Source organism: Arvicanthis niloticus, chromosome 1 (assembly GCF_011762505.2).
Source record: "Arvicanthis niloticus isolate mArvNil1 chromosome 1, mArvNil1.pat.X, whole genome shotgun sequence".
Classification (NCBI taxonomy): domain Eukaryota; kingdom Metazoa; phylum Chordata; class Mammalia; order Rodentia; family Muridae; genus Arvicanthis; species Arvicanthis niloticus.
In genome coordinates, this window is record NC_047658.1 from 70,403,797 (window position 1) to 70,425,966 (window position 22,170).

At 50.7% G+C, this 22,170-nt stretch overlaps 1 protein-coding gene across 5 annotated transcripts; it reads right to left on the reverse strand.

Moving 5' to 3' along the window:
• Positions 1–991: 991 nt before the first annotated feature.
• On the reverse strand, positions 992–16,886 carry P2ry2 (purinergic receptor P2Y2). 5 transcript variants are annotated; one of them, XM_034487001.2, is made up of 3 exons: positions 16,181–16,336; positions 8,051–8,241; positions 992–3,387 (listed from the first exon to the last, which is right to left on the reverse strand). In XM_034487001.2, exon 3 carries the CDS (start codon positions 3,381–3,383, stop codon positions 2,256–2,258), a length of 1,128 nt encoding a protein of 375 aa, XP_034342892.1. In that variant the 5' UTR covers positions 3,384–3,387; positions 8,051–8,241; positions 16,181–16,336; the 3' UTR covers positions 992–2,255. The 5 variants fall into 5 exon arrangements, with proteins under 5 accessions (XP_034342892.1, XP_034342882.1, XP_034342902.1 ...); XM_034486991.2 differs by having other exon boundaries at positions 15,960–16,332; XM_034487011.2 differs by lacking the exons at positions 8,051–8,241; positions 16,181–16,336 and adding an exon at positions 16,634–16,886.
• Between the last annotated feature and the right edge of the window lie 5,284 nt (positions 16,887–22,170).

The window sequence follows — 22,170 nt, forward strand, 5'->3', positions numbered from 1 at the left end:
GATGTGGTGTGAGGGTGGGGGATGGGCAGGGAGGTTGGGAGGGTAAGAGGAGATATTTTGAGCATAGGTAGGTCACCTCACGTCACTACTGGACAATGGTCCAGGGTTGGTGGAAAATCTTGGTCTTAACTTGGGCTGAAAATAGCACCAGGCAGAAGGGTCAAGAATCTTACCCGCCAGGCAAGTTGCCTGGATGCTGGTCACCACGGGAACAGGCAGTCTGATTGGCTCCTGAAGGTAGGACCATAGGCCTTCCCCTGGCTCCCTAGGAAGCATTGGCTGCATAGGAACCCATGGCTGCCACAAAGCTAGGTAATAAGAAGTGTTCCGAGGCCCTGTGTCCTTGGAAATCTGCATGCAGTGGTTAAAGAAAGTTACTGGAAGCAAGCCACAGTATGGTCTCCATCCATGTGGATGCTGAGTTTTGCGGTTTCTAGAGCAACTGGGGTGTGTGTGGAAACTAGGGGGACTCTGGTCCATGGTGAAAACAGCCCTATCCCCTACCACAGGTGAACACTGAAGGCCCCTCCAAGTCACGACGTGCATCTCTGCCTCCAGCTCTCAGCACAGCTCAGGGGGTTTCTGTAGGAAGGGTCTGCCCATAAACTGAGCCCTGGCTGTGCAGGGTTAGAAAGAGACCGGCTCAGGCCTGCAAGAAAGACCCAGGACATTCCACAAGTATAAGTTACCAAAGCTCAGAGGGACTCCAGGTACATACACTGTAGTATGAACATAGAATGTTCGGGGTAGGCATCTCATGCTCTTCTGGGCAGATGACTCTGAATTACACACTGCAGAATAATTAGTTGGGTCCTGGCCTATGATGGCTCCTTGTCATTGGTGGTGCTCTGGAGGTAAGCTGTATAAAGAGACTGTGCTCATAAACCAGCTTACTTGGGGGGAGCTGTGATCAATCCTTTGAGTCCAGGAATTCTAAATATTCTGAACCACATCTCAAGACCCCAAATCAAAGCAACAAAATGCACAGAGATCAGCTGGGGATGTCTCCGCTTTAATGGCTGAGAGGAGAGGGGAGATAGAGGAGGTAGAGCTGGCCCAGTCCACTTTCTGGCATTCTAGGGACCCCTCCCTGACCAGGGTTCATCCCAGCTAGTCAGTACCCCTGCATCTGCTTTTAAGAACCAGTTGTTGGACAGGTGTGGCATCTGCCTGTAATCCTAGCACTTTGTCGATGGAGGCTAGAGGGTAGGGAGTTCAAGGTCAGCTTCAGCTTCATGGCAGCTACAAGGCCACCATTGGTTACCTAAGACCCTACCTAATCAGCAACACTACCCTCCCCCACAAGCCCAGAAAAAAGAACCAGTTGTTGATTTTTCAGGGCTTTTGCAATGGGTTTGCCATTGTTTTGGTAATTTGAAATTGAAATAGGATTGGCCACAGTGGGATTGATTGCAACAACTGGCAGTGTTATAAATAAAAGCCCCTCCCCACCCCAATTCAGTTAAATGGTTTGACGTTTACCAGCACATGTGAGGTTTTGTGAACTGGGGAACCCCAAGAACTAGAGCCTGATTTGACTCTTCTCCATGCCTGGCATAGTACAATACAGAAGCCAAGTGGCTTAAAAGCAGGGTTGACCTGGGGGACTGAGGAGGGATAACCGGTTCGAGTCTTCCTATTACTGAAAGAAGGCAGTGTGGGTGGTGACAACTTCCCAGGCCATTCCCCAGAGCACAGCCCAAAAGGTGGCACAGCCTTTCGTATAAGTTACGGTTTCCACCTGCTGCCAGCTCAGGGAAGGCTCCAGATGGATCTGACATTAGCTCTCAGATATTTGTCCCTTGGCCTGAGGGTTCTCCTCTGAGCTGAGTCCATCGTAGTGCCCAGTCGTGCCCAGGTCTATCCTATATCACCATGGGAACAAGAGCCCTCTAGTCACCTTGTGATTCCACTACTAATCCAGGTAGCTAGCCTGGACTCTGTTGTGTCCTCTCTGGGCCTGCTTCTCCCTTGGATTTAGGAGGCTGAACCTCAGCCTAGGTACCTTGGCAGGAATCGCAGCTGTCTGCATGGGAGTCAGATGGCATTGCCTTTCTTAAGATATGATTTCCCAGCTCACACACACAAATGATTGGGGACTTTGGGGTCCTGTTACTCTTGGGACCACAAGATGAGTATCATGAGCCCCTGCCAAGTGAGAGCTGTTGATGATCCGAATTGGAGGATATCAGCCCCTTTGAACAAGCCTTGGTCCCCTACAGCTCCCCTATATGAACTGACACCTGACTGAGGTGCTATAGCCGAATGTCCTTAGTCTCACTTGCAGCTGGTGTGGACTCTGTCCGTCTTGAGTCATCACTGCTGATTGACAAATCTTTCCTCACAGTGTCAGTTCTATTAGGCCGGTGCGGGCCCAGCTTGCGACGAGCCTGTGGGCTGGGAGTAGGCTCTGTGGGTGGCTTGGCATCTCGGGCAAAGCGGACAAGTCTCTGCCCTGCCAGGAAGTAGAGCACAGGGTCAAGGCAACTGTTGGCGCTGGCCAGTGGCCGGGTGATCTTATATGCCATGTTGATGGCATTGAGGGTGTGGCAGCTGAGGTCAAGTGATCGGAAGGAGTAGTAGAGGGTGCGGGTGACATGGAAAGGCAGGAAGCAGAGGGCGAAGACGGCCAGTACCAAGGCAATGGTGCGTACAGACTTGCGCTTGGCCCGAGGCAGACCTCCTGTGGTCCCATAAGCTGGTTTGAGCAGCCGCCGGGCCATGAGCACGTAACAGACCAGGATGATGGAAAAAGGCACAGCAAAAAGCAGACCCAGCATGACGGAGCTATAAGCCACAAAATTGCTAAAGAGCTTCCGGGCTGAGGTGTCGTGGCAGGTGATTCGGTTCCCCCGCTCGCTGGTGGTGACAAAGTGGAGCACGGGTGCCTGGCAGGCCAGCACCAGCACCCACACAACTGCAGCCACCCGGCGGGCATAGCGGGCACGGCCCCAGCGCAGGGAGTGCAGAGGGCGCAGGACCCCCAGGCACCGGTGCACGCTGATGCAGGTGAGGAAGAAGATGCTGCTGTAGAGGTTGGTGTAGAAGAGGAAACGCACCAACTTGCAGAGCATTGTGCTAAATGGCCAGTGGTCACCCTGGGCGTAGTAATAAACCAGCAGCGGCAGGGAGGCTGCGTAGAGAGAGTCAGAAACTGCCAGGTGAAACATGTAGGTGGTGGAGGCGTTCCAAGTCTTGAGGCGGCACAGGAAGATGTAGAGAGCCACGACGTTCAGGCACAACCCAAGCACGCACACCACGCCATAGGACACGGGCAGCAGCACATACTTAAAGTCCTCGTTGAAGCGACACTTGTAGCCCAGTTCGTCCCCCTCCCAGGTGCCATTGACGGTTTTATTCCAGGGGTCCAGGTCTGCTGCCATTGCCCTGTAGGGAAGGGAGAGGTGGAAAGAAAGCTATCACGACCGGGCTCAAACGAGGAGGAGACTTGTTAAGATTTGCCTAAGGCTAGAGGTATAGCTCGGTGATAGAACACTTGCTTGGCATCCAGGAGGCCATGGGTTTATACCCCATCAACACACAGACTCAAGATTTGCCTAAGCCAGATGTAATGACTTGCTCCTACAATCACAACATTTAGGAGGCAGAGGTAGGTGAATTGTGAGTTGAAGGCTTGCTTGGGCAGCCTGGGCTACATAGTAAGTAAGATCCTGTCTGAAAAATAAACAAATGGAACAAAACAACCCGAAAGACTATCATCATCATTATCATCATCATCATCAACAACAACAACAAAAATAACAACGAAGAAAAACTTGTTAACCCAAATCAAGGCTCCCCCCACCCCGCGCCCCAAGACAGGGTTTCTCTATGTAGCCCTGGCTGTCCTGGAACTCACTCTGTAGACTGGGCTGGCCTCAAACTGACAGTGATCCACCTACCTTTGTCTCTGTCTTTTGAGTACTGGAATCAAAGGTATCCACCACCACAGACCAGTTCCAAATCAAGACTTGTCTTGTCAGGTGACCTGCATTTCCTCCTACACCCAGAATCTCCTAAAGCCCCAGAAACTTGTGAGATCCATGAAAACCAACATCACACAATTCTAACTTCACAACAGGGTGAGCCAAAGACAGTCTAAGGCTGACTCCAGCCCACCAGCCTGTTTTTGTAGGAGAAGCTGTACTGGAACACAACCACGCCCATCTGTTAAGTTGAACAGTTCTGATCAAGACCACATGTTCTCCAAAGTTTAAAATATTTACTCTTGAACCCAATGACCCCCCCCCCCCCCCGCCCCTGCTGTAAACTTCTGGATCAGATAGTCCAAGACTAAGGACTCAGGCTTGGGACAGAGATCTGGGGATTCCAGAGGGGTATGATTTCAGATTATAGGAAGTGACCTCAAGATTGACCCTCTGCTGCACCCCAGTGCCCACTGCCCACTGAGTTTCTCTGGTCTGCGCATCCAGCATGCCTACATTCTCATAAACTCTCAGCTTTAAAATCCATCTTCTAGTCCCTGGGGACTGGAGAATGTTCAAGGGTCTCCCTCTTCCATCAGCCAGTTTCTTGTGCAACTTTTAACTTTTATTTTATGTATATGAGTGCTTTCTTTGTGTCTATATCTGTGCGCCAGTGTGTGCCTGGTGCTGCAGAGGTGAGGGGATTCACCAGAACTGAAGCTATGGGACCCAGCACACTCTCTGTGGGTAGTGGGAACAGAACCCTAGTCCTCTGCAAGAGGCACAACTGCTCTCTAGCCTTTGTTCAACTTTTTTGCTTTGTATTGTTTTCGCTTTTGTTTTGTTGAAGCAGGGTTTCTCCATGTAGCCCCACCTGTCTGGAACTCCCTCTGGAGAGGAGACTGTCCTCAAACTCACAGAGATCCACCTGCCTCTGCCTCCCAAGTTCTGGCATTAAAGCTGTGTGCCACCACTGCCTGGGTCAACTTTTTAAGTGTTACTGCTATATTCTGGCACTTTCTTCATCTGCAAACAGCAATCCTGTTCTCCACCTCTGAGAGGACAACCAGATGGGGCAGTGACCTTCCTGGAGAGCCCAGGAGAGTCTGGGATTGCTGCTGTGGGATGAGGGAAGGAGGGGGGTTTCTTTGGAGGAGAAAGTTAGCTCTTCTGGGCCTTCCCTGGTACCTATTGCACTGAAGCCTTTCCACCATCTGTGTGCCTTGTACTTTGCCTATTCACAGGGCCTGGCCAGCCAGGGTACAACGAATGCCTGCAGGGCAGGTGGCCACCTCCCCCTCGCCCCCTGCGTTCCACCCTGTAACCACTAAGAGCTCTTTCAGATCAGGGTGAGGAGGCCCACATCTGCCATCCCAGAACTCAGGAGGCTGAGGCAGGAGTAGAAGACATTTGGGACAGCCTGGTTACATAGAAGGACTGTCTAAGAACAGTGGGGGCCTGGTGAAATGACTCAGCCTTTAGGTAAAGTCACCTGCTGCCAAGACTAACAGCCCGAGGCCAAGGCAAGCACCCCACGTTGTAGAAGGGGGGACTCTCCCAAGTGGTCTCCTGACCTCCACATGGGCACTGTGGCACATGTGCACCACAGACATACACATAAAATAAATAAGCAACGGACATCACAGATATAAAGTGTGTGCATGAAAAAGAAAATGACAAGTCTTCCTGGGCTAGAGTAGAAAGTTTTATTTTATTTATATGAGTACACTGTCACTCTCTTCAGACACACTAGAAGGGGGTGTCAGATCCCCTTACAGATGGCTGTGAGTTTCTGGGACTTGAACTCAGGACCTCTGGAAGAGCAGTCAGTGCTCTTAACCACTGAGCCATCTCTCCAGCTCTAGAGTAGAAAGTTTTATCCAAAGGGGCCCAAGGCAAGACTTGACCTAATACGATGTGGTAAATAGTGAGTGATCAGTTTCTTTTATCTCCGTTTTCCTGAGCTAATAATGCAGTGTGGCTACAAAGAGCAAGCTTGTGTGGCTAAATCTTATTTTACTAGACAGAGTCAAATTAAATTTTTTAAAAAAACTTTGATTTATTTATTTTATGTATGTGAATGCCTTGCTTGCATGTATGTACCTATGTACATGTGTGTGTCGAAAGCCTGTAGCGAGCCGCAGGCAGGTCAGGTTCCCTGGAACTGGGGTTAGGATTGGTTGTGAGCCACCATGTGGGTGCTGGGTCCTCTACAAAAACAGCACTCTTAACCACTGAGCCATTCTTCAGCTCAGAAATGTGAATCTTAAAATGTATGCATATGAGTTTTTGCCTGGATATACATGTGCTATGTCATGCAGGCTGAAGAAGGCATCTGGTTTCCTGGAGCTGGAGTTACAAATGGCTGTAAACTACCAAGTGGGAATAAGACCTGGGTCCTCTGCAAGACAGCTGCTGATCCATCTCTCCAAACCCAAGAAATCGTAAATTTAGCAGCAGAAGTGTTTTTTAAATTGTAGTATTCCTACTTTGGAAGTACTGTAGGGAATTCTTTGCCTGCTTTTTCATCATAAAGCTACATTCTCTCTGTCTAAAGGGAAGCAAAGCAAAAATGACGACAACATCACTCTCAGCTGCAGTCAGGGAGCAGGCACCAAAGGGCACCTGAACTGAAGGGCACAGCAGACTGAACATGAGGGTCCCAGCTAAGAAGCCCTCCTCCATCGCAGGGGTCAAATCCTGGAGAATGGTAGTGCCAAACCTCCCCTCAGGAGGAGCTCTGCCCCACTGGAGAAAGGGAGCGAATTCTTCTAATCCATGCACCCTGTCACGCCTGCACGGCTGCTCCATTCCTGCCCATCACTGCTCTCCACTTGGCCAGCTCTCTAGTCAACGTCACTAGTTCCCTGCTGTTCCTTGCCCGTGGAATCTCTGACACTAAAGGGCAGGGTGGAACTTCCTTGTCCCCAGAACCAAGGAGCTTCCCTTTCCACCTGTTTTAAGACATCCTGGCCTCTGCCCTCTAGGCCAGCTGGGAACTCTATCACAATGGCCCTGTTCCAGACTGATGCTGTCAGTCCTCTCCTTCCCCAGGCCAACTCACTAGCCTGTAAAGCCATCTTGCTAGCCCCTAGCCCTCTCCTTTAGCACCACTCAGTGATCTCAGCTTCATGGAGGCTGCTCCGGCTGTCTTGGTCACTGGTCCCCTCACACTGGCTGGCTCTGCTATGCCCAGTTCTTGCTGGCTGTGTCCCAAGAACTCTCAGTTTAATGGAGAAGTGAACCAACCCATCCAGGTCCCATTATCTTTGTTAACACTGCACAGACTGTCCCCAAAGCCTTTCCAGAATGATCTTCCCATCCATTTCTCTAGGCTCTTTCTCAATTACTGGAACTTTCTCAGTTCACCAGCCCCTCATGCCTTTTCTCCATCCTGGTAATCTGTCTTTCTACTCCCTCTTCAACATATTTCTTTGAGGGCTGGATCCATGTGATAATCTCTGTACCTATCACCCAGCAAGCAGCCCAACCTACAAGCAGTTGTTGTGAGAAAGAAAAGATGAATGAATGGATGGATGGGTGAATGGTGTGCTGGAGGCCGTGGGAACCCAGAAGAATGAGCACAAGAGGCACGGGACCCAGCCCACCCAAGCTCTTCTCCTGCAGCAGAGGGATCCTTACACTACCTCTTGTTCAACCCTGATACCATCTGGAAGACCTTGCCCTGTTTTGTCATCCTTGGCCTTCTAAAGCCAGGGAAACAGTCTGGTAATGCATTCTAGGGACTGGTCAGCAGGCTAAGGCAACCCCGTACATCAGCTGGCCCATCTATGGCTCGGTCTCATCAGCTTCATATCCTGCAGGCCCCTCTGCTACCCTCCCTGTTCAGTAGGGATCGGATTAGGTTTAAGCAGCAACCACAAGGCAGCGGTCAGTTCCTGGTAAATATCTACACCAGCTATTTGCTTTGGCCATACTGGAAGGAATTAGAAAAACTAGGCTTGACACCAAGGGCTGTGTGGCTCCAGAGCCTAAATTCAACAGAGCCTGGGATAAAGGAGCAGAGCAGGGTCCCTGCCTCAGGTCCCACTGATGTGAGCAGAATTCAATGTGTACACATACAGAATGCCCAGCCTCCCAGCCAGTGGACCCGCCTCACACACCTGGACCTGATCGGCTCCTGCTCTTGATGTGGTGAGGATGCTCAGCGCCTGCCCCAGCTCTTCACTCACATATGAACAGGCCTGGACCAGCTACTGGGACTGAGGCAGGAAACAGGAAGAACAGGTTCCTGGGCCTGGGCCCCCGCCCAGCCTCCAGCATTTTTCAAGGCAAGCAGCTGCCTGGAGGGCTCCTGCAGACACCCAGAGATGAAGAAGCAAATGTGGGCTCAGACTCTGTCAACCAGGCCATGTTTTCTCTCTCTCTTCCCCTACGGATTGCTTCCTCTTCTTTAACTGTGGCCCCAGAGAAGCCAAGAGGAGAGCTAGTGTGCTTGCCTGGTCACAGTGCCCTCTGCACACTCACACACCCTGCTATCCCCTGCTAACTCATATGTTCCAGGAATGGGCTATTATAGCCTCCCTCTCTGGCACCCCCTTTCACAGGAAGGAGGTGTTGTGGAAGATCTCCCCTGGTATCTTGCAGAGCTGAGCCAAGTCTCCAGTGTCCCTTCCTTTGGTCCTGGTTCTGCACTTTAGCCCCACAGCAGGAAATGGTCAGTACCTTCTTGGCCCATCATATACTGCACATGAATGCTAACATACCTTTGTGCAGGATAGGTGTCTAACTAGAGTCCCCTAACTCTTCACTCCACATCTAGACATTCCTCCACAAGTGTTACACACACACACACACACACACACACACACACACACACCACACCACACCACACCTGAATACATACAGATACAAATGCACATAGACATCCAGAGAACGCACTTTCACACTCCTGTGTGCATGCAGTGGGTACATTGACATGGTCTAGATAGGTCTTTGTACAGCTTCTGGATTTTAGCTACCTGTGCTAAATCCCCATTGGATGGAGGAGGAAACTCAAGGATGGAGCTGAGCTGGGAGCCCCTCATATACAGCAGGCATAGGGCATTTGGCATTTTCTATAGAGAGGACAGCTGTCTAGTGAAAGGAACCCACTGTGTGAAATAGGTCCTAGTACCTACCAGAAGTTTCCTGAATAATTTTCTTCTTTTAACACAGAGCTCTACACCTCAGCTCTACATCTCAGGCTGATCTCACTGGATAGCTGAGGATGAGCTTGACTTTCTGATTCTTCTACCCTTACCTCCCAAGTGCTGGGATTATAGACATGTACCATCACATCCTGTTTATGTGGTGCTGGGGTAGATAACCTAGGCTTCAAGTATGCTAGGAAAGCTTTACTAACTGAGACAGACAGACAGACAGACAGACAGACAGACACACACACACACACACACACACACATTGTGTGGCTTTTCATTTGCTTGTTTGGTTTTGTTTTTTGGTGCTAGGGCCTAAAGCATGACAGGTTAGTGCTATCCCACTGAGCTATGCTTTCAGCCCCATGAATATCTTTTCCCATCTGCTTACTGTCTCAACAGCAGGGGAGTGGAGCCCCTAAGCTCGAGGTGTTTATAGGACAGCAGGAGATGGGTGGCTGCAGGAAGAGGACCAAGAGTGGGCCTGGGAAGTGGATTCCAACTACCGATAACTTGATGCATCCAGGCCTGGCATCTTAGGCTGACATGGTCCAGACTGTGGGTTGCTATCTGGCTGTCTGCTCAAGGTCTTGGTGGCCAGATGAAGGAGTTCCCCTTTTCAACTTGCCCCACCCAGGTATATTCCCTGAGGTGTGTCCTCAGGAGGTGCCCAACCAACCAGCTAAGGCAGAACACGCCACGTTCCCAAAGGCCCTCCACCATCCTTCTAGGTTGCCATGACAACTCTCCACCCCATCAGATGCCTACCACTCACCAAGTCCTACCAGTTCAACCAGCGCAGCTCCCTAGATGTACCTCTCTGCCCTTTGCCTGAAGCAGACATAGGGCCAACCTTTCCCTCTGAACCCCTCGGCATTCTCCTTGTAGCAGTCCTCACCGCCCTCTGCCCTGCCTTTCCAACCTTAACTCTTCAGTCACATTGTCTTCTTGATGCCCACCTTGATCACATGACCACCTTGAGCTCAAACCCTCCGTAGCTCCCTAGTGCTATCAGGTTAACGTCCAAGGTCCTCAGCTTTGCCCTCAAGGTCTTAGCTGAACTGGTTCCTGCCACCCTACTAGAAGACGTGTCATCTTCACCTCCTCCCTCATCCTCCTGTCTCAGAACAACTGAAGCAGTCGCATTGTTCCTCTCATTCAGAGACAGCTTCCCTCATCTTCCACCATCTGTCTCCTCTCGAGAGCTGAGCATTCTCTGTAACCATTTCTATGTTAGGTGGCTTCATAAGCCTCTTTGTATTTAATCTGGGGGGTCCCCACAGGCTAAAGTAACCTCCTAGAGCCACAAAAGTAGCAAATAGCAGAGTTCTACTGTGCCCCTGACCACTATATCCGACCCTGAAAGGTCCAAGTTGCATCCCTAAGGAGCCCCTGCCCATTCATCTTTGACTCCAAACTCCCAAGCTCTGCCTCTTTGCTCCATCACCAGCAGAGGCGGTCCCAACCAGCAGAACCAGGGATGGATTCTTCAGGACTTCCCAACTGTGATGAAGCCAAGATGTACTCATTTCTCAGGTTAAAAAACTAAGACCACAAAGTAAGAGGCTCAAGGTCTCACTCAAGAACCTCAGAGAGTCAAAGGCAGAGCCAAGCCCAGCAGGTAGAGCCCCTTCCCCTGCTCTGGCCCTTCCCCGACTCCCTGCTTCTTTCTCACTAGTCCCAGGCTAGTAAGTAAAAAGCCAAGAGAAGGAAGTGGCTGCTCCTCGCCTGGCAGCAGAATTTCCTGGGTGGTTAGACAACATTCCAGCTCCTTTGCTAGGGTGGCTCTGGAATGTGCCACCTGCGAGGCTGGTGGACCCTGTCCAGCCTGGCAGGGGAGAGAGTTCTATCACATGCCAAAGACCCCTGCTACCCACCTGCCTTTGTCAGGAAGAGATTTTAAGGAGGGGAACTGAGGACCTGGACTTAAAACAACATCAAGAGGCAGGAGAGAGCACAGGGTGGGCAGGGGATATGTTCTGCTCTTCTCAGCTGGTGGTTGGACAGCTGTCAACCCCATAGCCCACATATCAGTCTTCTCTTAATGAAACAACTTGCTTGTGAGCTGTTGAGATAGTTAAAAAAAAAAAAAAAAAAGAACTCACACTCACATTACAGAATAATAAGAGAGGAGGTTGCGCTGCAGAGCAGAGACAGGAGGGATGGGCTACCCCTAAAGGATGAGCGGGGTAAGTACTCCTGCAGGAATTATAGGGGTGGGGGTGAGGGTGGATGGTGGGTTACAGGGATGGTGGGGAACGGGGGCAAGGAGTGAGGGTGTCCAGAGCCCTCCTCATTCCCCTCTGTCCCCAGGATTGCCCCTGTGCAAATTACCTGGTGACTCAAAGGTTACATTCTTCCCTAATCTCAAGAAGTTCACTGTCAAGGTCAGGGAGGCACACCCAGAAACAGACAATGACAATCAGGGTGCCAGGCTTAAAGGAAGCCCAGAAGGCCCTGCTGGGAAAGGAGGCCCTGGTGGTCGGGGAAGATTTCCTGGAGAAAGATCACCTGACTTGTGGTTAGAAAAATGAGTTGACATCAGGTTGGTGGAGAGATGAGTGAGCACAAATCTGGGCAAGATGGCCTGAACCACTAAGCACCGCTGTGGCTGAGCAAAGTACAGGGTAACAGAGGACTAAGAAGTCACTGCCTATCCCCTCCCAAATGTCCTCCAAGGGGCTAGAGGACAGCAGTTCCCCTCAACTGTGCCTGGTATATTAATTATATCATGAGCACTGAGCATAAGGGATAGTCTGGGGACACAGTTCAGGGGTGACCTCTGATGGTATCAGAGTGTGTGTGTGTATGTGTGTGAATGTGTATGTATGTGTGTGTAAGTGTATGTAAGTATGAGTGTGTGAATGCGTGTTATACGGCCTCCCTTCAAGGAGGTCCCTGTACTCTTCAGTGCTTTCCCTGAACCTCCCAAGATCTCAACTGTGGGAGCCACTCATTGAGGCTGAGAGAGCACCAAGTGCTCCAAGGTTGAGACTCCTAAGGAGAAAGGGCCTACCTAACCAGGGCAGGACTCCAAGCCACTGATCCTAAGTGGCCGAGCTCAACTGGGTGTAGCACAGGACTTCAGAGATGGGCTGAATGGACTCACAACCACAAGGTCCCAGACTCCACCCTAGCCAATCACCTGCATGCCTCCAGTGAGACCCAAGAAGCAAGAACCCTGGGTTGAGGTTCCAACTGGGAGCCTGTTACGATGTGCAGTCTGGGTCTAGTCAGATCTAGTCTTTGAGTGTAAGTTCCTACTGGTCAAACTGGAAGAGTTACAGATCCACAGAACAGCTCACTAAGAATGAATAAGACCTGGGATTGATGGGGGTGGGGCCCACGGGGAGCAAGCTGTGTCCAGCCTTGACTTGCAGGCAGTCTCTTCCCATCGTGGCAGGGAAACACTGAATTCTCAGATTCTATAATACTGTTCATTGTGGTGCCTGCCCTGAGTCTCCAATAGAGACAGAGGTTGTGGTCCAAGCTGTGATCATGTCTGGGAAGGAGCAGGAAGCATCCACCTTAGGAGATGAAAGAATCCAGGTATACATCACAGGATGCACAGGAGGCTATGGGATGGAAACTGTCTCCTCGGAGCACTTTTGGAATATACCCAGGCCAGTAGGTCTCAGAGTCTAATCCCACGAGTGCCTGAATCTCATGCTGTTCCTTCAGTTTGCCTGCTGGAGCAGGTGCTGCATCCAAAGTTCCATTTCTTGTGGCTCCAGAAAGCCTTTGGCTGAGATCCTCAGATCTAGGAGTTTGTGCTCAAAGTAACACAACCATAACCCACAGTCCCAAGAGCCACAAAGCTCTAGCAAACACCTGCCAATACCTCTATAAGTGTGGCTTCAGAGTGAACACTTCCACGCCCCCTGAGGAGTGCCCAGTCAAGCTTTGGGAGAAGACCCAGGGATGGATAGGTCGTTTGGGGAGATCCAAACATATCCAAAAAGAAACCAAAGGACTGGGAACTCAGGAGCCACGGAGTTAGGACAACTTGTGTCTTGGGGAAGTGGTCAGGGGAAGCTTTCCCCATGGAGCTGGACCTCAATTGATAACCTGGGGTTGTGAAGAAGACAGAGAAGAGAATGGAGGAAGCCCAAGCCAGACTCAGTGGGCAAGGGGACAGGCTGTTGAGGAAGTGCCAGTTGGTCACAAGTGGCTGGCTTGGAGGGTTAGGTGGCATGGGATGTGTGGGGGCCAAAGAATTCATTTGAAAAGGCTCAAATGCCAAGCCGAGAGCTTATTCTCCAGATTAAGAAGGGAAGGCATCCTCAGAGCTTACAAAGATGGTACCGCATGGAAAGTGGTTAGCACCAGGGAGTTTGGAGGGTAGGGTACCTCTGTACTTATTATGATACAGGCAGAAGAACTAGCTCTTGCTTCGGGACTCCCTGTCAGCCCCCTTCCCAACTCAAGCCCCGGCTTGGCTAAAGTCTCTATTACAAAGTCTCTAGAACTAGAGGCTAGACACTCTTCAGGAGACTGTATCTATACAAGTCAGAGGGAAGCCTAATGCCCAGGCCTCTCTTCTTCAGTGGCAGGGATAGGATGCCAAAATGGAGGATCCAGTTGGGTGCAGCAAGGTCCAGGATGTAACTCTCTGCACCAGAGAATATTGCTACTCATTCTATATAAAGCTTGAAGTATGCCTCACCGTCTGGGTGACAGGGCAATAGAGGGTGCCTAGCCTCAATTAATCATACGTCTACAACGTATCTTCCACACTTAAGGCTCAGGGAACAACATGGAAGAGGAGGAAGATAGACTATAAGAGGCTACTCTCTCGTGAGACTGAAGGACTAGGATGTAGATCAATTGGCAGAATGTTTACCTAGATTGCAGGAAGCCCTTGATTTAATTGGCAGAATCAAATATAATGGGTGCAGCCTACCAGCCTGGCATTCAAGAGGTGGAGGCAGGAGGCTTAGAAGTTTAAGGTCATTCTACAGGCTGAGTTCAAGGCCAGACTAGGCGATATAAGACCCTGTCCTGGGGCAGGGGGGCACTACGGTGGCTCTTCATGAATCAAAGCCTTTCTCTTCTGAATAGCCACAGCCCCTGGTTGCTCATTTCCCAGCTACTCCCTGGCACCTGCTGTGCCCCATCTGTGCTGGATAATAAGGACAAAGTGAGAAAGAAATGGCCTGGCTTTATAACACAACTAACAGGCTTCTCTAGAGGGTCTTGCATCCATGTTCTTCCCATTCAGCTCTTCTGATGGCTTAGGGACCCAAAAGCATCTCAGGAGGAAACTATGGGCTATAGGGTGCACAGATAGGCCTAGGGAAGGCAGTTAGGAGAGAGAAGAGATGCACCGAAGGGCACTTCTTACTCAGCACTTGCTGACCAGGTCAGCAAGCTCTTCCTGGTCCTGTGAGCAGACCTGGAGATAATGGTGGGTATCCCATAAACAGCTGGACAATTAGGCCACAAGAAAGGTCCAAAGAAAGGCTTCTGGAGGCAGCCTTTAATCCCAAACTCCAGAGTTAGGTATGGGCAGATCTCTGTGAGTTGGTGGTCAGCATGGTCCACAGAGTGACTTCCAGGACGTAGAGTGAGACACTGTAGTAATCAAACTCCCCTTGGCCTAGAAATAAGCAGCATAGCTTCATCCTGAAGCTTTGGCCCTGGGCATGGAGGCCTCAGCTGGAGCAGGTAAGCAGGAGTCCCAGGTTTTATGTGGCTTTGTGACCTTAGACAAGACATTCTCCAAGCCTCTCTTTTCTGATCTACAAAATAAAGGTAATAGTTTCTTTCTCACAGAGCCTTTAGGAGGATAAGATGAGGAATCTTTATAAACTGTATAAAGTTTATAAACTGTAACAAGTGACAGTTCAACAACATCCCAATAGTAGCATATATGCTTGTAATTAAAAAGAAAGATTACAGCCAGGAAATTAAAGAACTGGAGTCACCCATGAGGCTTTGATGACATCCTCACACATCCATCTGGTTCCAGGGGTAGGTGGGCAAGAGGGGTCCTGGAAAGGCCACAACCCTGCTCTGCATCTGGGCAGCTGTTTCTGAGGATTACTCAGTATGCCAAGCTGCCCATGGCCTCAAAACTCCGGAGAATCCAAAGTGTGGAGGAGGAGAGGGGCAGGCCTCCGCGGCAGGGCTTGCCCCCAGCCCTCATGGCAGCCGTGTAGAGGCTGATTGTTCGGAGACTCGCCTTCCTCCCACTCCCACCCACAGATAACCAACACTTCCCTGCGGCCCCAGCCTGATCTTCAAAAGCCACTATTCCAAACTTCTTCCAAAACAAGGCTGCTGACCCAGGGGCTCTGAGGATGCCATTCGGAGCACGGCGGTCACCTAGTCCCATAAATCTCCAAACTGGAAAGGCTAGTTCCCAGAAGGATCTACACTTGATCTAGCTTCTGGAGATCAGTAACACCACACACACACACACACACACACACACACACACACACACACACACACAAAGTAGCTCTAGTGAGGTGGACACTCTTTCTTCTGCCTGACCCTTCCTACAATACCACCTGCCAGATTAAGAGTTTCCAGACAGATTAAAGTCTTAACTGTCCTTAAAGGAAACTACACTAGCCACCCACACCCACATCCCCACCCCCACTCCCCACCCCACACCCCTGCTGCCGCTGCCACTGCCTCTTATTTCACTGACACCGAGTGGGCTACCCAGAATGACTCTGAAGAGAGGAAAGAGTGTAAGCGCAAGAAGTCTCCAGGATTCCCGGGTCTCTTGTCCACAGACTTATGCCCCAGGGGTACACACAGACTAATTTAAGTTCACTCGCTCACACCCTAAGGGTGTGCGCATTCGCCCACTAACATACAGATTCTCCCAGTACACTGGTAAACATACCAGGCTGTCACTCACCGAGATCCACGCTCTAGAGGAAACAAAGTTCAACAGCGCACCCGTAGCCGGCTCTCACCGCCCAGTTTTGCTCAGTACAAGGGCTGGGAGCCGGGGCCCTCGGGACAGAGTCACGTAATGGGCTCTCTCTGTTTGGCACTGAGTCGACCGGCGCGCCCGTCCCAAGGCCGCACTTAGCGACCTCTCCCTGTGTCTGTTCCCCTCTAGGCGGCTCCCCTCACCTCCCGGCTGCGCCGGTCCCCTCCAGGTGCCGCCGCCAAGGTTTCTGGTACCCGAGTCCCATGCCGAAAGGCGCAGGGTCCCATGTGCCTGGAAGCACCCAGGTCCCCGCCCTGCCCGGCCTGGCTCTGCACCCCATGGCCCAGCGGCGAGCAGGAGGGCGGGGCAGACGCCGGAGCCGCCCCCAACCCTTCCAAACAGATGCTTCCAGTCTGCCACCCGCTTGGGGACGCGGTTGGTCAGTGTCGCCGCCGGTCAGCTGTTGAGCAGGGAGAGGCAGAAGGCGACCGTCCTGGCTGAACAGAGGCCACCTGCTTCGCTCACCGATTTTCAGAGACGCCCAAGTTTCACAAGATTTGCTTGGTGCTGGCATGACTCCTGTCACTGCCCACCCATGGACCTTTATGCTGACCTGCAGCCTTCCCTCCGCTGCCGCCCCAGCCCATCTCACTTACAGATGAACATGCTTTAGGACTGCTGCTACCAGGAGAAGTCTTTGCCGGTTTCACCACCTCCGTCTGTTTTCGTTCTTCCTTCAGGTCACCAACAGGTTCCTCAAGTCCCGGTTTAGTTTAAGCTTTCATCTTGAATTGCCTCAATTCTTCTCTTTAGCCTGCTCTGAAGACTTTCTGCAGTCACAAACCCCATTTCTGTCCGTGTCCTAGTTTGTGCCCCGAAAGGCAAGGACCACAACAGCCATCTCAACTGCTGTCCTGTGAATGAGTGGATGAATGGGTGTCTGCCCCTCCCATTTCTGACTCAGGAATCTGGAGTGTTCTAGGCCACCTTTAGCACAGAAAGACACATTCAGGGACCCACTTTCTGTGAAATGGAGCCAGTCTTTTCAAGATTCTACCTCCTGTCTCCATCCAGGGAGTCTTGGGGCGGCCAAATAAACGGACACGTTCAGAACAGGCCAGGGAGCTTGCTCTCTGTCTAGGGTTGTAGACCTTGTTGGTTGCGTTATTAGGTAACCAGAGTACGACTCCCAGCCCTTGGAGGGGCCCAGAAAGGGTACTGTTTGAAGCCTTGTCCAGAGTAAGAAGGACGGATACTCAGAGCTGTGTGGCTGAGCCTCTCTGCAGCCTCCTGGGGCCTTCAGCTGACACAAAGGTTCCTTGTCTAAACTCTGCTGGTTATGGGAGCCGGTGCAGGCAGCTTCCAGAAACCTAGATGTCTCCACAGCCACACTTGTGGCTTTAGGGTCCCAGTATAAGGGAAGTCTTTCTGGTTATTGAAATCCTGGTGGATTTCCTTTTCCTGATCTCCCTTTTGAGTCATCGGATGTTTTGCAGTTACTGCTGCTTCCCTGAGGACCCAGGATTGATCCCAACCTCTAGAAGACCCACAGGCTGGACCGTGGGCAGTCCTGAACTTTTATATACATGCAGTTGTCCAATTCCTTTACTTTATAGCCAAAGAAACTACATTCCCAAGGTACATGACATCTGAGTTTTCATGTCAGGTGAGCTAATAAGGTCTGAGTACTCAGATTCAAGTCTTCCTTCACTTTTTCTGTGTCTACATTCTAAGGTTCAGCCCTCTTTTTGTTGTTTGTTTGTTTGTTTGGAGCTAGGATCTCCCTCTGTAGGTCATGCTGGCCTAGAACTCACCATGTAGTTCAGGCTGGCCTCCTACTCACAGCAGGCCTCCTGACTTAGCCTCTTGAGAGCTGATATTCTAGGCACGTGCTACCACGTCTGGCTCTCTGTCTTCTGCATAATGCATTACACACTCCTTTCTTGCTGTTCTGGCTAAATGGGAGTCTTGCCCATCATCCCGAGCTTCCTGGGTCTGCTGAATGAGTATCCCCTCTCAGAAGACCCTGGGAGGCTAGGTTCCCCGACACTCAGATTTTGTAGATCACCAAATCCAGCAGACTTCCCTCCCCCCAGCACAACCCTGCCACACACAAATACCATCTCGTTCCAGTTTGAGCACCTTTGCGTTCATATTTTTACTTACTCCCAACTTGAGAGTTTAAGATTGAAAGAGTTTAGAACCTATATTGATCCAGCCAGGAAATGGAAGCTCAGTGAATCACAGTAATTACCATATGAAGGGTAGACCTGCATTGAGGGAGGCTCCCTGAACCTAGCAGCCAAAGCAGGCTAAGTAAGGTCCAGGCACTGTAATGGTCCCCATGAAGTGTAATGAAGTCTCAGGGGCAACTGCATTAGCAACAGGAGTTCAGGAGGGGACTGTCAATATGCTAGCCCTGGCTCCCCCAGCCCACCTCACATTAGAAGGCTTCCTGTCTCTCCACCCCTGAGCAAGCATTTGCCTCCTGGCAAGCATCCTCATCTTCCTTCTCTGACTTTTCATATCCCATGAGAAATCTTCCTGCTCTGAGAATCCAAGATGCAGTGGAGGAGTCTCTGCCTGGCCTAGCCTTCAATGCAGCCCTCCAACCCTCTGTTATTCCCAGAATGATGCCTTTGTCTCCCCTCACTGACACTGTCTGCTTCACACTCTCTTGGGGGCTTCCTCTGCCCTTAAGGCAGCCCAGCTCCCTAGCCTCCACTTCAGGTCTTTCCCTCTTTGCCTCCTCTCCTCCTGCTAGCCACTCCCTCTGCCCTGCGTTTCTCTCTTTGGCCTGCTTTTCTTGACTCCCAACCACTGATCTTCTAAGACCTCCTCCAGATGCTATGCCTCTTGGTATGCTGTGACTGTCTCCCCCTCTGGAGGGGATATCTTTGAAGGTGGGGCCCAGTCTGTCCTACCCACAGCTGACTGTCCAGCCACTGGCACTGTCCCTGTCACACGATCAGTCTCCAGAAGGACTCTGTATAGCTCCCCTTCTTTGTGCTAGTTACTGTGTTAAGGCAACTCAGTCTTCACCAGGACCCTGTGAGTTAGGCGTTGTCATTCCCATGGCACATCTAGGGAAATGGAAGCTTGTATAGTGAGAGTGTTGTGGGCCCACTAACCCCTGAACTGGACTCTGCTGCTGGGGAAGGCCCTGAAGAGAGTTCTTGGATTATGGCTGGACCTTGGTGTTGGGGTCTACACTGGCTCCCACTCTGTAGAGCTGGGCTGACTATCTTGCCTTGTCTTCCTAGCTCCCAAGACTGCTGTGGATGGTTCTTTCTCCCCCCTTAGTCTTTCCCTCCCTCCGTCCCTCCTACAGAACCGGGCGGTGCTCCTCAAGTTTCCCTGACCAGGGCCAGGGCCTGAAAGGCAAATGAATCCTGGAAGCTCAGCTGTTGGCACACCAGGAGGCAGGCACTCCAGGGAGGCAGCCCTGAGAAGCAGGAAGCCTGATTTTCTGCCCTGGCAAAGGTCCCTTCCACCTCCCCTAAAGCAAGATCAGCTACCAAATTCACAAGACCCTGTACAAAATGAAAATGTGGACCCTTTGTTTAAAAATTGGTAAGAGTTTTAAGATGTTGACAGAAGTATTAAATCAAATACTAGGCCGGATGTGATAGTCCACACCTTTAATTACAGCACTCAGGAGGCAGAGACAGGTGGATCTTTGTGACTTCAAGGCCAGCCTGGTCTACATAGTTCCAGAACAGCCAGAGCTACATAACAGAGAGGCACTATCACAAAATAGACAAGCACTAATGGTACAGCTCTTGCAATCAGGAAGCCAGCCCTGCATTCAGGCCTTTCTTTCCTCATCTGTGAAATGGGCTACGGGTAGTCATCTAGTCAGATAAGATAAGGAAGAGAGAAGAGACCTGAGTCGGAGGCTCAGTAAATGCATGAGGATTGAGTAGGAGTTGTCATGGACATCGCTTCTTCAGTGTATGTGGACAGGTGCATATGGGTGGATGTGCACTGTGTATGCATGCACATGAAGGCCTAAGGCTGCCTTAGGTGTCATCCTCAGGGATTCTACTCATCTCTTGAGACAGGGCCTCCCACTGACCTGGAGTTCACCAATTAGGCTGCACTGGCCAGCCTATGAGCCTAGCAGCTTTTCCTGTCTCTGCCTGACAAACACTGAGGTTACAGGCATGTGTCAGCAGGCCCTAGAATTTCACATGGATCAGGGGATCAAGCTCAGGGCCTCACCTGCAAACAAACACCATATAAGCTGACCTAGCTCTCTATACACACACACACACACACACACACACACACACACACACACCTATGAACATCAGACTTTTTGGTGGATGAATTCTGACAAGAATTTGATTCCTTTTAAATTTTTATTTTGCTTTATATGTATGATTACTTTGAATGCATATATGTCTGTGTACAACATGTGTGCCTGGTGCCTGTGGAAGTCAGAAGACAGCATCAGAGCCCTTGGGGCTTGAGTTAGATGGCTGTAAGCTGCTGTGTGGGTTTTTGGGAATCAAACCTGGGTCCTCTGAAAGGGTATCAAGTGCTCTTAATACTGAGCCTCTTGATTCTTTTTATTTAAAAAAGATTTTATTTTTAGGTGTGTGTGTGTGTGTGTGTGTGTGTGTGTGTGCTCACTTGAGTACAGTACCTTCAGAAGCCAGTAAAACCTATCAGATGCCCTAGAACTGGTGTTACAGGTGGCTGTGAGCACCTGATGTAATTTCTGGGAACTGAACTCAGGTCCTCTGGAAGAACAGTAAGCATTCATAGCCACTGAGCCATCTCTCCAGGCCTAATAGATTTATTCTCCTTTTCAAGCACTCAGCCTGTGTCAGAGAAGTAAGTTACTGAGTCTCTGTGCAACACTATCAGTGACTTAGTATCAGAGTTGTACAGAGACACAGTGAGGGAAGCCAAGATGAGAGGCGGAGGGGAGGGAGGCTGAGGGATTGATAGAGAGAGGAACGGAGATGGAGGAGGCTGCTCTAGACAAAGATGGCCATTGTGTGGACACAAAGACCTGACCGTAGAATCCCCATGGGGCTGGGCTGAAAGCATGGCTGGAGCATAGTGAAGCTATACATGGTAACCAGGGAGCTGCCAGGAAGCTACCTCCTGATCCCTTCCTAGTTGGGATGGGAATTGGGGGTGGCATGCAGGAGCCAGAAAAAAAAATGGTCACTAAGGAGAATTAGATCTGAGCCTGGGCTCTAACACCCTGTTCCAGGCCTCTAGACCCTCAATCTTCCACTAGGGCAGACTGCCCAAGCCCCTTTCTGGCAGTGTGCCCCATGCTACTCATTGCATGGTCTCCTATTTCATTAAGGGCAGTGGCAGTCTTCAAATCTGGCTTCTCTACTCCCAGTCACCCTGAGGAACAAAAAAAAATTCTTCAGTGTTCCAATTAAAGCCTTTCGCAACTCTCCTTGAGTGAGAGGGCATCACTTGCTCCAGTCCTCAAAAGCCTCTGGCACCACTGTCACATGGGACATCACACTACTGCCCACGCCTCACTCCTTTTACATACAGTCTTGTGCTTTTCCTGTTCTTCTGAGGCATCCCACCCCTGCTTCACTGTGGGCTGAAATCCTCCACCCCCATGGCTGGGCTTAACCTCACCCACTAACACAGCAATCCATTCCTCCACAAATGCTGGATTTACCCACTCTCTCCAAGTGCTCTCCCTGAGCTGACTTGTGGGTTTAGTCATTTGCATCCACAAAGCCCAGCTGGGAGGTAGCCAACATTTGAGCTGAGTCTTGTAGGGTAAGGGACTGCACCCATCTGTGGAAAGCAAGAGTGTAAGAAGCAGTGATTCCAGCTCCGAGCTCTGCCTCAGAGACTTCCAGAATTGCTTCAGTTCCTGAGTTCCAAGGCAGGGATCCAGAGCTGCAGAGGCCACTCTCAGCAAGAAGATGACTCCCAGGGACCTGGGTGTGGTGGCACACGCCTGTAATCCCATCACTCAGGAAGTAGGAAGATGCAAATTTGAGGCTAGTCTGACTACAGAGAAAGACCCCTTTTTAAAAAATGAACAAAACTGGGGTTGGAGAGATGGTTCTGCATCCAGCTGAACCAGTTTGGTTGTCAGCACCTACATCAGTCAGCTTACAGCGCCAGGTCCAGGGCAGTCCAGCACTCTCTTCTGGTATCCAAGGACATCATGCATGTACGTGGTATACAGACCTTC